Raw genomic sequence first — 16,404 nt, forward strand, 5'->3', positions numbered from 1 at the left:
TGGGTTATCCTGCTGGCAGGCTACCCGCAGTCGGCCTGAATTCCAAAGTCCTGGTCCGGCGTCGGTTGCTGTCACCTCTTCCCTGACGTCAGTGCGCCAGGGGTATATAAGATGCAGCCGTCGCCATTTTCTTCAGTCTTTCTTGCCGTGTGGTGCCGGAAGCAAAAGCAGTTCGCAAGTGCCGGTCGGCAGACTCCTCTGAGATTTTCAAAATTGAATTTCAGAACCGAAGTCTTTAATAAAGCTAAGTACCCCGTTGGGGAAACTTGTTTTCTTGCTCCAGACTGATGTCAGTAAAAGTTAACAATTGTATTTTTTGTGGGAAGCAAATACCTCATAAGGATTTTCACTCTTACTGTATTCCTTGCCTAGGCCCTGACCACGACCGTTGCTAGTTGTCGGTTTTGTGCTAGATTCAACCAACTCACTATTGAGCGTCTGTTTGATTTTGCTTTACATTACTTTGGCCAAAGGTTTAACTACATAATGCCGTCGGAACAACTGACGACCGGAATTCATAAAAAACGCAAAGACAAGGAAAAGGACAGGCATCCTGGGTCCAAAACTGACGACAAAGCCTCTTCTAGGCCAGTCGCCGGTCCTCAGTGAGGCTCTTTCGCAGCCCCCGACACCCGCTACCTCAGAACCACAGGCCGCCTCCCACGTGGGGACAACTAGGCCTTTGGAAACTCAAGGTATTGGGCCTACGGAAACTATTCCCTCAGATGGGTCCGGAGCCGCTGAGCAGGCATCAGCTTCTGAGGGTGTTTTCAGACCTACACAGCTTACCATCAAGTCCACTTTAAAACACCACTAAAGACAAAGAAACAAGTACAGCATTCTCCTGGACAGTCATCCATGCCAAAGAAACAGATGCTTAAAATGGCCGAGGACCTAATTACTTTGATCAGGGGTTCCCATCCCCCTCCTGATAAAAGACCTAGGCAAGACACTGACAATGACTCCTCTGACCAGGTCTGTTTCCTCTGATTCCTCTTCAAAACAGGGATATTCTCTTCCTCCCTATGAGGACTCTGATGCTGAAGAATCAATCCCTTCAGCCTCTCCTCCTGAGGATTACTCTTTTGGGGAAACCCTGCACACCATGAGGGAGCATTTCCATTGGGAGAGCCAGGATTATTCAGAATCCAAGAAAAGGCTCAGGGACTTTCTTTTACTGCCTCAGCACAGGCCCCTTGCTATCCCTCCTGTACTAGATATTGTTGATGATGTTTTTTCTGAATCCAGTTTGTCTCCTGATTCTTTACCCCGTGCACCAGTCAAGCCAGATAGATACTACAGGGTTCCAGACTCTCATAAATTTCTTCATAAAAACCCTGCTGATGACCCAGAAACAATTTCTCAGGGTCCCAAAGGGGTCAAGGCTTCCACTGCAAAAAAACACTGTTCCCTCTGATAGGGATTCTAGAGCACTGGATAGATGGGGGAATAAAGTTAACACTGCTGCTACTTTAGCTGTAAGGGCTTTAAACTGCCAGTTCTGCAGTTTAAAGCCATGCTCAAATATCAACAATACCTAATGTCCTTGCTAAAACAGAAAATGCTTACAAGCTCAGAATGTCCTGACAATAAGGAAATGCAGGATTTATTGCATGCAGCTGACAAGTGGGAAAGCATACTCTGCAATGTGGTTTTGATTCATTAGAGGCTTCTTGCAGAGCCGCAGTTACAGGTTCTGTCATTCGAAGGCATGCTTGGTTAAAAGAACAAAGTTTACCTGATCATGTTAAAGCAAAATTATTGGATGCTCCATTACAGCATGATACTTCAGCACAAGGACTTATCACTCACAAGCATGGAAAAGTGGATGCTCTATCACTCAGCTGGAAAACCCTAACAGTTTATGCCTTTCCACCACTGCCTCTCCTTCCCAAGGTACTCCTAAAAGTCAGACAAGAGAAGCCAAAAATGATTCTGATTGCCCCAGACTGGCCACGCCAGCACTGGTACCCAATCCTAAAGAGCTTGTCTCAAGGCCCAGCCTGGACTTCACCTCAAATCCCTCATCTTTTGACTCAACAAAACAACCAGATCTTGCACAGCCAACTCAGAACCTTAAATCTGGCTGCATGGCAGATAATAGTCACTCAGAACACACCTCTCTCTAAAGCTGTTATGGATGTCATTTTTGAAGCTAGGAGACCCATCACCAGGAAATCTTATGCAGAAAAATGGAAGAGATTCTGTGCTTGGAACCAGGCACAAGGACTTGAACCACTTGTTCCAAATATTCCTCAGATTTTACAGTACCTAACTGAGATGCTGGACAAAGGCCTATCCTTATCAATTAAGATCAATGCCTCTGCCATTTCAGCTCATTACAATATAGAACCTCCTATTTTCTCTCATCCACTGCTAAGACAGTACCTCAGAGGGGTAAAAGACATAAGACCCCCAAGGAGGGCACCGATACCTACATGGGACCTCAACTTTGTCTTAGAAAAGCTCACACTGCCTCCTTTTGAGCCAGCCAATACAGCTGATATTAAATTCTTATCATGGAAAACTGCTCTGCTCCTATCAGTAACTTCAGCAAGAAAAGTCTCAGAGTTACAGGCATTGATGGCAGTGGAACTTTTTATCATTTTTCATCCGGACAGGGTTTCTCTAAGGACAAACCCAACATTTATGCCAAAGGTAGTATCCAGTGTGGCTCTTAACCAAACTATTCATTTGCCAACATTTTATCCAAACCCCCAAAATAAAGGGGAGAGACTTCTGCACTCTTTGGACATACACAGGCAGCTACGCTTCTACTTGGGCAAAAGAAAAGCTTTCAGAAAAACTGAGCAACTGTTTGTAGCATATGCTGCAGGATCACAAGGAAAGGCTATTTCAAAGCAGACTATTTCAAAATGGATAGGACACTGCATTTGTTTCTGCTGTATACAGCATGGCAAGTCAGTGCTTAAAAATATTAGGCCACAATCTACCAGGGCAGCAGCCACTTCAGCAGCCTTTCTCAGAGGAGTACCAACCAAGGAAATTTTGGAGGCTGCAACTTGGAGTTCAGTGCACACTTTTACCAAGCATTATCACTTACCTCTTTACTCTAAATCCAGAACAGGCTTTGCCACTGCAGTTCTGCAGGGCCTCATAACCACTCCTAATCCTATTTAGTCCCAGCCGCCCTACCTCAGCTTTGGGATTCAACCCAAGTGTAATGACTGCAACAGTGAAACATGATGAACATAGTACAGTTGTGTACCTATCATAAATGTAGATGTTCGAGTGTATTCACTGTTGCAGTCCAGGTTACCCACCCACCATCCCCCTTTCTTTGCTGGGACTTATCTGTACTTCTGTATTCTATACTTCTGTATTCTATACAACCCATGTGGTGTATTTGCTTGTAGATGAAGGTATTGTTTATTTTAGTGTATGTTTTTTATAAGCAATGTGTATTGCCTACCTTCTTGGGGGCACCTGACATCTGGGGCAAGAAAAACTGAAGAAAATGGCGTTGGCTGCATCTTATATACCCCTGGCGCACTGACGTCAGGGAAGAGGCGACAGCAACCGACGCCTGACCAGGACTTTGGAATTCAGGCCGACTGCGGGTAGCCTGCCAGCAGGATAACCCAAGTGTAATGACTGCAACAGTGAATACACTCGAACATTTACATTTATGGTAGGTACTCAGCTGTACTTTTTTTGTTTCTACTTAATAGATTTATAGTTCTAGTAGCAGCAAAATCTTTGAAGTTTGTTGGCTTGCTGACATGTGCTAATGTCTATCGTTGGTGGTTTTTGAAGGAAAATGTGTGTGAGAATGTCATTTTAGAATAGTAAACTGAATTTTCTATAACAATTGTCCTTTAAGATCCCTTCATTCTCGTTCCATGTACTCACTTCACTGGACCTCTAATCATTGACCTGTACTTCGCCATCCTAATGAGCTGGCTAATCTGGTTTGCCCTTATACCATTGCTTCCTTGGAGGGGGGGAGCAGCCTGAGGGTTGGGCTCTTTCTTTGACCAGATGGCAGGGTACATAGAGCAGTCACTATTGCAACATCATTCTCTGTTGGTGTTATGAAAAATATTGTGTTCTTACCAGTCCCTGCCCTCAAGCCAATAGCACTGGGCTGGCCTAAATGCATACTCCTGTGCTGCTAGCGTAAGTATTGTGCACTCCTTGGAAATGCTATGCCTCTCCTTTGGTTCTGTCATGTGAGCCTCCCTCTCAGCTGTCCACCTGGTAGTGGTGGTTGTGGTCAAGCATTGGTGCATTAATCGCTGTCAACACTTGGGACTGCCAGGTCAGCGTTAGCTGCTCACACACTCAGCTACCTTTGCTAGCTGCCCCAGTATCGAGGCCCATATTGAACTTGTTTATGGCTTGATCCTTTTGCTGTACATAACCAGATAGTGATTGGCTGCCTTTTTTGTGTACCATAATGTTACTGTATTTTGTTGACTGTGCTACTATCTTAATGTGGTCTTTTAATTCTGAAAAGGGTAGTACATTTCCACAGGTGGTAAATTCTTCAGGTACTCACTTGTGTGCTTCAGATTGTCTCTAAAAGGTAATTCGAAATAAAGTTTGTTAGTTGCTGTTTGTAAATTGCTTAAGCCTTAAAATTTTATTCTTGAACATTTTCCATAGTTTATCAAGTATTATCGATTGCTGCTGTTGAAATTGTCTGGTGTTTTTATTTTTTAAGGTTTTCATCTTGGGAAGATTTTGAAGAAGAACATGGCAAGGGGAGAGAATCAGGTTATGCTAGTCTTCATAAAGAGCTTGAGCCATTTCTTCTACGGAGAGTGAAGAAGGATGTTGAAAAATCTCTGCCTGCAAAAGTAGAGCAGATATTGCGAGTTGAGATGAGTGCGTTGCAAAAACAGTATTACAAGTATGTACTGCATTGTTACAGACCTTGACAATTATTTACATAAAATCATCCATATGATTTCAGAAGAAAAAGTAATTGTATGTCTCCATGTTATTCCATTCCATGTCTTTATTTTTTTTTCTCTCCCAGTGGTTCTTGCACCAAGTAGCTGTGCAGCTTGTGCATGCCACTACATAATGATTTTGGTCAACTTTTTTTCTCAGTGTTTTTTCTGATGTACTGCCATAAGGACATCACATATTAGCGTGATTATTTTTGTAAGAATGCAGCTTCCTCTGTGGTAGCATTACCTCTTTTTGTTTGCTGTTATTTTTTTATGTTAAACTATTGCTTTGTGTAACTGTTTCCATTACATCAGGTCATTCTTACTGTGTCTTAAACATCAGTGCAATAAAGTTTCATCTGAAAATCTGCTTTACTACGGGGCTGGTTAGTCTGTTTACTCCGATCCCTTACTTCTGTTCTTCAACCAATGAAATGTAGGTGCTTAATACCTGTCAGCGTTTGCATCTTATCGTTTATGTAATCTGCTTAAACTATCTTACACTTACTGTTTGCATGTTTGATCTGAAGTAGGAAACTTCATTTGATCATCAACCTGGGGGTATCGGATCCGACCTGGATCCGAGCCGGCAGCTTTCCAAGCTAGAGATCTGAGCTCCAAGCTCCTCCCCCTTACCCATAATGCCCTGCCACCTCCTTCCAATCCCCAGATCTCATTTGCCGCGGCTTTGTCAAGCACGGGTTTCTCGAGTTCCTAGCTTTAGGCGATCTGTAAGTTTATAAAATCGTATTATTTTTTGTGTGTGTGAATAGTTAGTTCCTTAGTTTAAACCCCTTTACCGTTCCTCTTAGTTTAAAGCCTAATATTCCCCCCTTTTTTCCCCTTAGGTGTTTGTGTGAGGTGCATGTGTGTTTTTATTTTAGGATAATGGCCAAGGCCTCTAAGCCCATTTTTTTTAAGTGCACTGAGTGTGGTCATAAGCTTTCCCCAGCGGATGGCCACACTCAGTGCGTCGTCTGCCTGGGGTTATCGCACTTGTCTTCGGGCTGCCAAATTTGTGCAGCTTTTAACCCCCGGGCCCTGACTGGTTAGGAGGAATAAGCTGATTCTGGCGGGTCTTCTACCCTCTGAGTCGGCTTCCTCCTCCTGTCCCTCAGTGGCTACAGCTGCGGCTGTTCAGCCTGTTCCCTCTCCGCTGGGTGGGACTCAACCTCCCATTTATTCTCAGGGAGAGAGGGACTCTAGGAAGGAGAGGAGACAGAGAGAGAGAGGGAAAAAGTTAGGCATAGGAGCCACAAGCGGCGGGTCGACTCTGTCCCCTCGGCCCCGCCTGCCAAGCTGCTCTCCTCACCTCAGAAGATTTCCTGGCCTTCCTCCCCTCGGCTCTGCTCCCCACGCTTCTCACCGGAGGAGGAGGCCCGACCATCTTCGAGGTCGTCGCGGCGGCCCTCCTGGCCAGCTTCGACCGCCTCTTCTAGGTTGACCTGCAGTCTCTCCCAACGCTGATATGGACCGGATGATGCGTCGTTTTCTCCAAACCCAGATGCAGATGGGAGTGCTGCTGCCTCCCCCTCCTCCGGAGGGGGAGTTCAGCTCCAGTTTTTGCCCCGATAGCTCCTTCTCCGATCCATTATTGGGTTTCGTAGCAGTCAGATCCGAGGAGTCCCAGGGCCGGGGTGTCGGCGTCGATGGTTAGAGTTATCTCGACGCCGGCCATGCCCTCGAGTTTGTCAGATCCACTTTCAGATCCGAGCTCCCGGAGCCGTGCGTCGGATCCGGGGGGGAGGCCAATGTGTCTTCGACTCCGTTTCGGTTGGAGCCCACTTCCCTCTCGGGTCCGAGCGCTTCAGCTCCAATGCCGATCCCCGTGCCGGATCCGAGGGTGTTAACCACGGAGCCCAGAGAGATTGGTTCACCCTCGGCTTTTGACGTGGTGGAGAGGGTTTTCTCGAGAGGTTCGAGACCCCCTACTCTTTCTTCGGATCTAGCCCTCCACTCCCTTGCAGCTGGGCTTGTCTTCCATCATCCAGTCCCAGGGACAGCTTGTGTTGACTTCCCAGTCCATTCCACTGGCAGAACACGGCCCTGTTAGTGTGCCCTCCTTGGACAGTGCCACCGAGGAGGTCCTTCACAAACGTAAGTGTAAGAGGAGGCACTTGGACTCCCCTAAGTCCCTCACGGAGGACAATGATTTGGAAGAAGGGGAAAGTTCCCCCAGGTCACCCCCCGATGATGTCTCCTTTGGAGACATTATGGAAATGCTTCGCCTGAAAGGAGGGTGGTCAGCCCAAAAGCATTCCTCGGACGAGTCGGTGTTTCTGGAGGTGTTTGATGCAGGCCCGTCTACCTCTTGGGTGTCCCCTCCGGCCACCCACCTGGTTGATCTCATCACTACCAGGGCGTGGAAGGAACCAGATAGTGTAGAGCTGATCCCCAGGAGGTCAGACAGGATTCTCAGTCCCCCCGTGGATAGGATGGCTTGGAGTAAGGGTTCCCCAGTAGATGCCATGGTGGTGGTGGCAGCCACCAAGAGGGAACTCGCTCAGGATAGTTCCTCGATCCATCCCCCTGATAAGGAGTCTCAGACTATGGATCGTATCAGGAAGTGGATGTTTGCTTCAGCTACCTTTTCTATAAGGTAGCTGAATTACTTGGCTCATGTAATTAGACTTCAGCGGGATCTGCTGAAAGAATATGCTGAGTCTCCCCCTGAGTCCATGTCGGCCGAGGACAAAAGGACCTTCTTGGTCTATGCGGCTACTTTCCCATGCCACGGAAGGAGCCGCTAGAGCCAGCGGGTCCTGTATCGCCTTAAGGCGTCACGCCTGGCTCCGGCTTTGTGACTTTGCAGAACCTTTCAAGGCGTCCCTCGCGAACGCACCCTTCGGTTCTACTCTGGGAAGACCATCCGCGACACATTGGTTTGGAGCGAAAAAGATGGGAAGACACTGTCTGCCGTCGGAGTCCACTTCTCAGCTCCTCAAAGGCCCTTTTCTAGGAACCAGAGAGAACAAAACAAGATGTGGTTCCGGAAGTCTCAGCAGTCCTGTTACGCTCCGGACCCTTCGTCCTTCAGAGGCAGAGGGGGACAAGGTGGACGCCGGCCTAGAGGCAGAGGGGGGCTGAAAAATTTTGGGTCGCGGGAACCCTTTTCTGATCGACCCACGCAGCAGCTTTGAGGAGTTGCCGGACTGCTCCTCTCTGGAGGTGGTCGGGGGGCATTTTTCGAAGCACTTGGCCCAGTGGGAGTCCATAACATCAGATCGCTGGGTGCTTCGAATAATATCCAGAGGTTACTCTATCCCTTTCATAAGTCTGCCTCCTCAGTCGAGGTGCCTCCCTGATGTACCACCCAGTCAGAAGGAGGCTGCAGCTTTAGAGGTAAAAAATATGCTAGAAAAAAGAGCCATCCAGCACGTCCCCCCAGGACGATCCGGATCAGGCAATTACTCCAGGTTCTTTTTGGTGCCAAAGAAGACAGGGGACTTAAGGCCGATCCTTGACCTTTCAACAATGAACCTCTTCATTGTCAAGGGAAAATTCTGGATGGTCACGCTTCAATCCATTTTGCCCTTGCTGCAGGAGAAGGACTGGATATGCTCCATAGGCCTCAAGGATGGTTACTATCATATTTTCATGGACTGGCGTTCCAGGAGGTTTCTCCGCTTTCAGCTAGGGACCAGTGATTACCAGTTCAGGGTCCTACCCTTCAGTCTCACCACAGCCCCCAGTGTGTTCACCAAGGTCATGGCAGTTGTAGCGGCCCACCTGAGACTTGAGGGAATACAGGTTTTTCCTTACCTAGCCGACTGGCTCCTGACCGCCCCCACCAGGCATCTACTCTGCTTAGCCAGTGATTGTTTCCTACTTCTAGCGTCCCATTTGGGGATCACCATAAACTTGAAGTCATCCCTCCAACCAATTCAAGTCTTGGAGTTCATAGGGGCCAGGATAGACACACTTCAGACCAAGGCCTTCTTGACCTCAGACAGACTTCGTAGTTTGACCTTACACGTTTTAGTCCTTCTCCAGTCACCTGCCCCATCAGCGGAGTTAGTCCTGAGAGCTCTAGGGTCCATGACAGCGGCAATCAACCTCGCGCCCTTTGCCCATTTGCACATGAGGATTCTCCTGTGGACGGTACAGGTTCAGTGGTCCATCCTTCACCATTCATTGGACTTGCCGATTCCTCTCAGCAGAGTGTGCAGAAATTCTCTTTTGTGGTGGCTGCACTCCCGAGAGCTTCGGGAAGGGCGACCGTTTGTTATGCAGCAATCCCAAGCCACGGTGACCACGGACGCTTCTGGCCTTGGGTGGGGGTGGGGGCGCATTATGAGGGCAGAACTCAAGGTACGTGGACTCAGAGACCATTCTCTATATCAGTGTTCTGGAAATGAGAGCGGTGCTTCTAGTGTTGCAAGCCCTTCATGCCTTTCTCCCTCCAGGGACTATTGCGATTCAGTCAGACAACATGTCTGTGGTCTGGTACATCAACAAACAGGGGGGGGACCAGGTCTTACCCTCTTTGTCGAAGCCATGAGAGTTTGGGATTGGGCGATATCCACCAACTGTTTTCTGTTAGCAAAGCACATTCCGGGTCAGTCCAACATCCTAGCGGGCAAACTGAGTTGAACCATCCTTGGTCTCTGAATCCCTTAGTAGCGAAACAGATCTTCCGCAAGTGGGGTCAGCCTTGCTGCGATCTCTTCGCGTCTCCTTCCAACTTGAAGTGCAGCGTGTTTTTTGCTCTAATTCCCCCTCCGGGGGAGAGCCCCAGAGACGCTCTAGTTCATGCTTGGCCACCCAGTCTTCTGTATGCTTATCCTTCTCTTCCATTGATGATAAAGTTCTTACAGAAAGCTCTTTGGTTGGGGAACAAGATTATCCTCATAGCCCCATTCTGGCCTCGTCAAACCTGGTTCATGTGCCTGCGGTCTCATCTTGTAGCTCTCTCTGGATCTTGGATCCCATCCCGGATCTAATATCTCATCCTTCAGGATTGAAGCCCCCGAACCTGGTGGATCTCGAGCTCTCAGCTTGGTTGATCCAGTTCCATTAGTTGCTAGGACTCCCAGTATCTCGTCTGCGGTTAGATCTATCCAGGTAGCGGCGCATAAGCCGTCTACCAGGAAAGTTTACAATAGTAAATAAAAGCGGTTTTCCATGTGGGCGTCTCATAGGAAATTGGACCCCTTCACGGCTCCCATCCCAGCAGTGCTCGATCTTCTATCGCATATTTTTCAGCAAGGGGGGCCAGTTCCTCTACTGTAAAGGTTCAAATGGCTGCCATCTCGCATTTTCACATTGGAGATAATCTCAGTCCCCTCGCTTCCACCAAGATTTGTAAGGCCTTTCTGAAAGGTACGTTTCTCTTAAGAACCCATGTTAGGAATCCCGTCCCTCCTTGGGATCTAACCTTGGTCCTTCAAGCTGTAACTGGACCTCCTTTTGAACCTGCAGCCTCTGTTGATTTGAAATTCTTGTTCTGGAAAACTGCCTTTTTGGTAGCCATTACCTCAGCTAAAAGAGTGTTGGAGCGTCAAGCTGTCTGTATTAAAGCCCCGTATCTGGTTTTCCATAAGGACAGGGACTCTCTCAGGACTAACCCATCTTTCCTAACTAAAGTGGCCTCTGAGACGAACATCAGTCAGTCCATTAATCTCCCAGTTTTCTTCCCTAACTATCAAAACAAAGGGGAATACAAACTTCATTTGTTAGATGTTCATAGGCAGTTACGGTTTTATTTACACAGAACAGTGGCCTTCCGCAAGTCTGATCAGCTTTTGTCTCTCTTGCTAAACCCTTCTTGGGTAAGCCTATATCGAAGGTGACTCTGGCCAGATGGATTTCGAATTGCATTTTGTTCATATATAAACTATCTGGCCTGCCAGAACCTACTGGGGTTTACAATCAGTCTACCCGTTCGATGGCTACATCAGCTGCATTCTGGTCAAAAATTCCCTTGGATGACATTTGTTCTGCGGCTACTTGGGCATCCTCTCATACCTTTATCTCTCACTATAAATTGGATTTGGTGTCTAGAGGAAGGGTGGCTTTTGGCTCTGCAGTGCTCCGGAATATCCTTCCTTGAGGAACTCCCAAGTGTTTTGGTAGCTGGTGACTGTCCCACAGGTTGATGATCAAATGAAGTTTCCTACTTCAGATAAAGAAGTTATGTACTCACCATAACGTTCCATCTGAGTAGGTAACTTCATTTGTCAGCAACCGACCCTCCCTCCTTTCCCTTAACCTGGTTCTTTGGTTTACTGATCACAAGGATGGTTTATCCAGGTCATTTGCTAATCCTTAGGTTAGGATTCTCCAGGTTGTTGCTTTGTCATGGTGAGATTATGTAGATGGGCAAACGTGATCTGGGGATTGGAAGGAGGTGCAGGGCATTATATGGGTAAGGGGGAGGAGCTTGGAGCTCGGATCTGTAGCTTGGAAAGCTGCCGGCTCGGATCCAGGTCGGATCCGATACCCAGAGGTTGCTGACAAATGAAGTTACCTACTCAGATGGAACGTTATGGTGAGTACATAACTTCTTTTTCATATTGTATTTTCTGCCAGAGTTTCCATGAACTGGATTGGCAGCAGTTTCCTTCATTGTTTCAATTTCTTCATGTGAGTTGCGGTGAAAAACCTCTTCTCGTACTGTTTGAGGAGGGAGTTGTTACTCTGATATCCTTGTTTATTTCTTCTGTGCTTAACCAAGTCCTAAATTACAGAATTCTGAAACCATGCACAGCTTTTGTTTTTTACCCTATTTGAGCTGCAATATTCAATAAGAAGCTACTGTCAGTGTCATGATAGGAGTCATCTCTTCATCTTTGATGGTTCCTTTATCATTCATGGTCTAATCCAAGGTTGCACCCTATGCACAGTAATTTGGGGTTGCAGGAAGGTGGGCTTTCAGTAATTTAGGAAGTATGGAATGTTGTAACTTACAGAAGTTTAAGAAGTGAAAGCAGTGGAAAATGTGTTGAGTCCACTGGTGAAAGAGGGAGAAAGGAGTAAAATGCATCAGGTAAAACAAAATTGTGCAGAGAGGAGCCAACTAGCTTTGTTAAATATAGAAATAAAATGTGGGTATCATTGAAAAGAAAAAGGTGTCTTGGATGAGTTGTGAGTAACAGTATGAGAAGATGGTATTTTACATATGGCAGCATACATCACCCAGCAGACCAGGTTACCCTTAGGGAAGAAAGACTGTGTTGGAGAGAGAAGTGATGGACAAAATAAATATTTCTTGGAATGGGTTTCAGTAAAGTTTAGGTAGAATTGCAGAGTGAATTCTTAAAATTGTTAATGCTGTACCAGTTTATATCGTTACTGCCAACATGGAAAGGCTAAGCAGATATGGAGAGGGATAAATGGACTTTTGGGAAGTCACTAGGGAAATGCTGGAAAGGTAATTCAAATCTCCAGGCAAGTAAAGTTCCCTTGTCTGGATGAGCCATGCTTCAGGATATTGGAGGACTAGTGCTTGGTAAACTACTAGCAGAAAATTGTATTGCCCGTCTGTTGTAATTGTTGTGGAGCAGAAAGATTGAAGGTTGGTAGTGGTGGTTGCTTCTCAGAAGGGTAGGCTTTAGGGAGATGCCATGTAATTGGAGACCTTTTTTGTTGCATTTCTACCCCTGGTAGGGCCATGTAAAGGGTTTTATATTGACCCCCCCCGCCAAAAAAAAAAAAAGCAAATGGCAAAGGTGAAAGGTATGCGATAGATGCTGCATAGTGTCTTTGATCAGTCTGAGGATGTTGGTTTGGATGAGACAGCTTTATAGCCTTTCGAATGAACACCTGCTATTCCTCAACCCACTGAAGATACCTTTTGGAAGCTGCTCTGCCTGAGTGGCCAGTTTCTGTACTATTAAAGTTAAGCTGGCTGCCATTTCAGATTTTCACATTGCAGGTAATGCTTTCCTTTTAGCATTATATAAGCTCTGTAAGGTATTTCTTACGGTTACCTTTTTTTACTTAGGCCACCTGTTAAGGACCCTTACGACCTTTGGGATCTTGCTTTAGTTTTACAGAGTTTGATACAGTCACCAAAGTGGAACTCAAGTTTCTTTCTTGGAAAATAATTTTTCTTGCAGCCTTAACTTTGGCATAGTGAGTCTCTGAACTCTATGCACTCTTTTCAAAGTTGCCTTACTTAATCTTCCATAAGGACAGAGTTGCCTTGCATGCAAATCCATCTTTCTTACCCAGAGTTGCCTCAGAAGCAAACATCAATTTAAGTCATCAGTTTGCTAGTTTTCCTCCCTACATTTGAGAATAAAGGAGACTACATGCTCCATTCATTAGATGTACATAGACAACTTTCTGACTTCAAAGAACTAAGGGAATTAGGAAGATTGATCAATTATTTGTTTCCTTTGCCAAAAGCAAGTTGACTGTGTGTCTCAAAAAACACAATAGCCAAATTGATAACTGATTGTATTTCTCATTTGTACTCTTTAAAATGTTTGACCCTGCCAAGGTAACCAAAAGATCATTTAGCTAGGCCAGTGGATACTTCATCTGCGTTTTGGTCCAGAGCTTCCATTGATGATATTTGTGCAGTTGCCACTTAGTCTAAAGCTCATTCTTTTGTGGCACTTTATAAATTGGACATCATCTGCGGGAATAGAGCTGCATTTGGCTCTGTGGTATTCCAGAACATCCTTCCATAAGGGCCTAAGGGCCACCCAAGGTTACTGCAGCAGGGGACTCTGTCCCATTTGTTGAGGTATGAATGAAAATGACAACATCAGATAATTTTATTTATTTTATTTTATTGCATTTATTTACTGGGAAAGTCCACTGGGCCTAAAAGAGCCCATTTGCAGTGGAGACCTGGGGAAAAAAGCTCCAACTAGATACAGAAAAAATATAAACATTAATTAGTACAGAAGTAGAAACAGTGTTACAGATAGTAAATATAGTAACATCTACAGAATATATACATAAAAGCAGGAATCTAGTTTGATTACAGTAATATATACAGAAAATAGGGTCTATAATAGAACATTGAATATTTAACAGTTCAAATCACTAAAGGTCGACCTTTAGTGATCTAACTGTTGAAACATCGAATGTTCATAAAAAAAAAAAAAAAAAAAAAAAAACTGTGCAGGCAGGGGGGCAAGCCCCCCTGCACCCCCACACCAGTTAATTATACCAACTCCGAGACCGCACTACATTGAAGTAAACGGAAATATCCCCTTACGGAGATTTCCGTTTTCTTGTTAAATGTTCTGCAGTTTCGCTATTCTCGTGTCGACAATGTCAGATTCAACATTGTCAGCTTTCCAGAATTTAATATGAGGGTATATTCCTGGAAGAGTTCTTCCAAAATCATGTCTAATGTAGCATTAAAGATGTTAACCTCATTCAGTGATGCTTCACTAAAGTAGAAACTGTCATTCAAATATTTCATCACTCTGGTGGTGTAGTCATAATGTTCCATTACAACTAACCCTCCCCCCTTATCGGGCTTCATGATTCTTACTTCTTGGTTCCTCATACCACCCGAATGATGAAATATTTGATTGTCAGTTCCTACTTTAGTGCAGTATCACTGAATGAGGTTAACATCTTTAATGCTATATTAGACATGATTTTGGAATAACTCTTCCAGGAATATACCTTCAGTGAAGATGAGGTGAGATACTTAAAGGTGAACAGTCCTGTAACCCCAGCTTTCTTTGGGATCCCCAAAATTCATAAATCATTAGGGGATTGACCGATGAGACCCATAGTGGCAGGAGGTGGGAGTAAAACAGAACCTTTTGCAAAAATGTTAATTTCCATTTTAAATGATTTTTTGAGGATAAAAAACATGCCTTGAAGGACTCTTGGCCTTTATTACAGTGCATGGCAAATAATGAGTTCAAGGAAGAAGCTATTTTCTTGATTATTGATGTTAAGGACCTTTTTGTTTGCATCCCACATGAAGAAGGAATGGAATATTTTCAGGAAGCACTAAGGGAAGGAACTAGATTTTCAAGGGATAACAGTGTATGTCTTAGCTACACTCATGGAATTGGTTCTGAAAAATTATTTTGTGTGGTTTCAGGGGGAACATTTCAAGCAAACCTGAGGGGTAGCAATGGGTGCAGCAGTAGCCGTAATATTTGCTAATATCATTCTTTGGTATTGGGAAACCAAATTTGTGTTAAATTCAATGTTTAGGAAAAATATCTTTAGATGTCATAGATTTTTGGACGGTATTCTAATATTATGGGAAGGGGGACTTGATGAGGCAGATGATTTTTTTGAACTATATCAATGCCACTACTGATTTTTTGAGCTTTACCAGTAAAATTGAGAAAGAAGCAGTTAATTATCTGGACATCCACCTATACAAAAATAGAAGGGATGGATGTTATGAATCATGTATATATAGGAAGCCCACCCACTCGAATAGCTATCTGCACTTTGAGAGTGACCACCCTTTTTGGCAACAAAGAAATTTGGTAAAGGGCCAAATGATTAGAATATCAAGACTAACAACAGATGACAACGTTTAAAGAGCAAATGGTAGAGTTAAAGACTATGCTGGCAATAAGGGGTTACCCAGCTAGTGTCCTAGAGGGACAGGAGAGTTTTGTAACAAGGAGGAGAGAAGATTTTTATCCCCCATTATTGAAAAAACCTGAGAGTTTGTTGAATGTTAAGAAAACAGAAGAGGTAACTACTTGCTGTGTGCTAACATATAATGAGGATAGTGTAGAGGTCCGTAAAATGGTGGAAAAGAACTGGAATTGTGTTTTTGGGGCATGTGGATTAACTGAAAAACTAGGCAATAAACCATGCCCTGCACCTGTCGCCCTTGGGATTCTGGATACTGGCTGCTAAGGCTCTTGCCACCCCTATAGTGCCTTTTTTAGGTAAGGTTCTAATGACAAATTCACCACCGTAACAGGTACAAGCAAGCAAAATCTGAGGATAATGCTACTAAATGCTAGAAATCTAAACCTCAAAATGCATTCAATCGAGGCACTCCTTAAAATGGAAAACATCGACATCTGTGCAGTGACAGAGACCTGGTTCAAAGCTCCAGAGAGCACCCCTGCATTACCAGGCTATATTTCATACTACACCTTTCGGCCACCTAACCCGGAAAGAAGCACTAAAGGTGGAGGCGTGTCCATATTCATTAAGGATATCCACACCTCCAGGCTAGTTGCACAGCATAATGCATCCGAGATTATCCAAGTGCAACTAACTCTGGGCAAGACCGCAATCCAAATTGTAGCTTGCTACAGACCCCCCACCATGCCCCAGGATTCCCACTCCATTTCTTGATACACTGAGAAGTATTAGGGTAAAACCCAACACCCTAATAATGGGCGATTTCAACTACCACACCATTAACTGGGAAAACTACTCATGTACCAACTCTTTTGCTCAACGTTTTCTGGAATTCATAAATTCCAGCGCCTTGGATCAACTTATTCACACACACCCACCAGTGGCAGCAGTATCCTAGACCTAGTCATTACCAACATGGGCAACTGGTGTTCCACACCAGAGG

The 16,404-nt window shown here is 45.0% G+C and overlaps 1 protein-coding gene across 1 annotated transcript in view; it reads left to right on the forward strand.

The window, feature by feature from the left end:
• The window catches only part of CHD1 (chromodomain helicase DNA binding protein 1), a gene marked incomplete in the record, with an annotated part of 4,694,407 nt that overhangs the window by 2,005,039 nt on the left and 2,672,964 nt on the right, over positions 1-16,404 (forward strand). The window contains 1 exon segment of the mRNA XM_044063873.1: positions 4,688-4,876. Within this exon segment, the coding sequence (XP_043919808.1) occupies positions 4,688-4,876 (189 nt within the window).

Source organism: Protopterus annectens, chromosome 2.part2 (assembly GCF_019279795.1).
Source record: "Protopterus annectens isolate FY-2018-M chromosome 2.part2, PAN1.0, whole genome shotgun sequence".
NCBI lineage: Eukaryota > Metazoa > Chordata > Ceratodontiformes > Protopteridae > Protopterus > Protopterus annectens.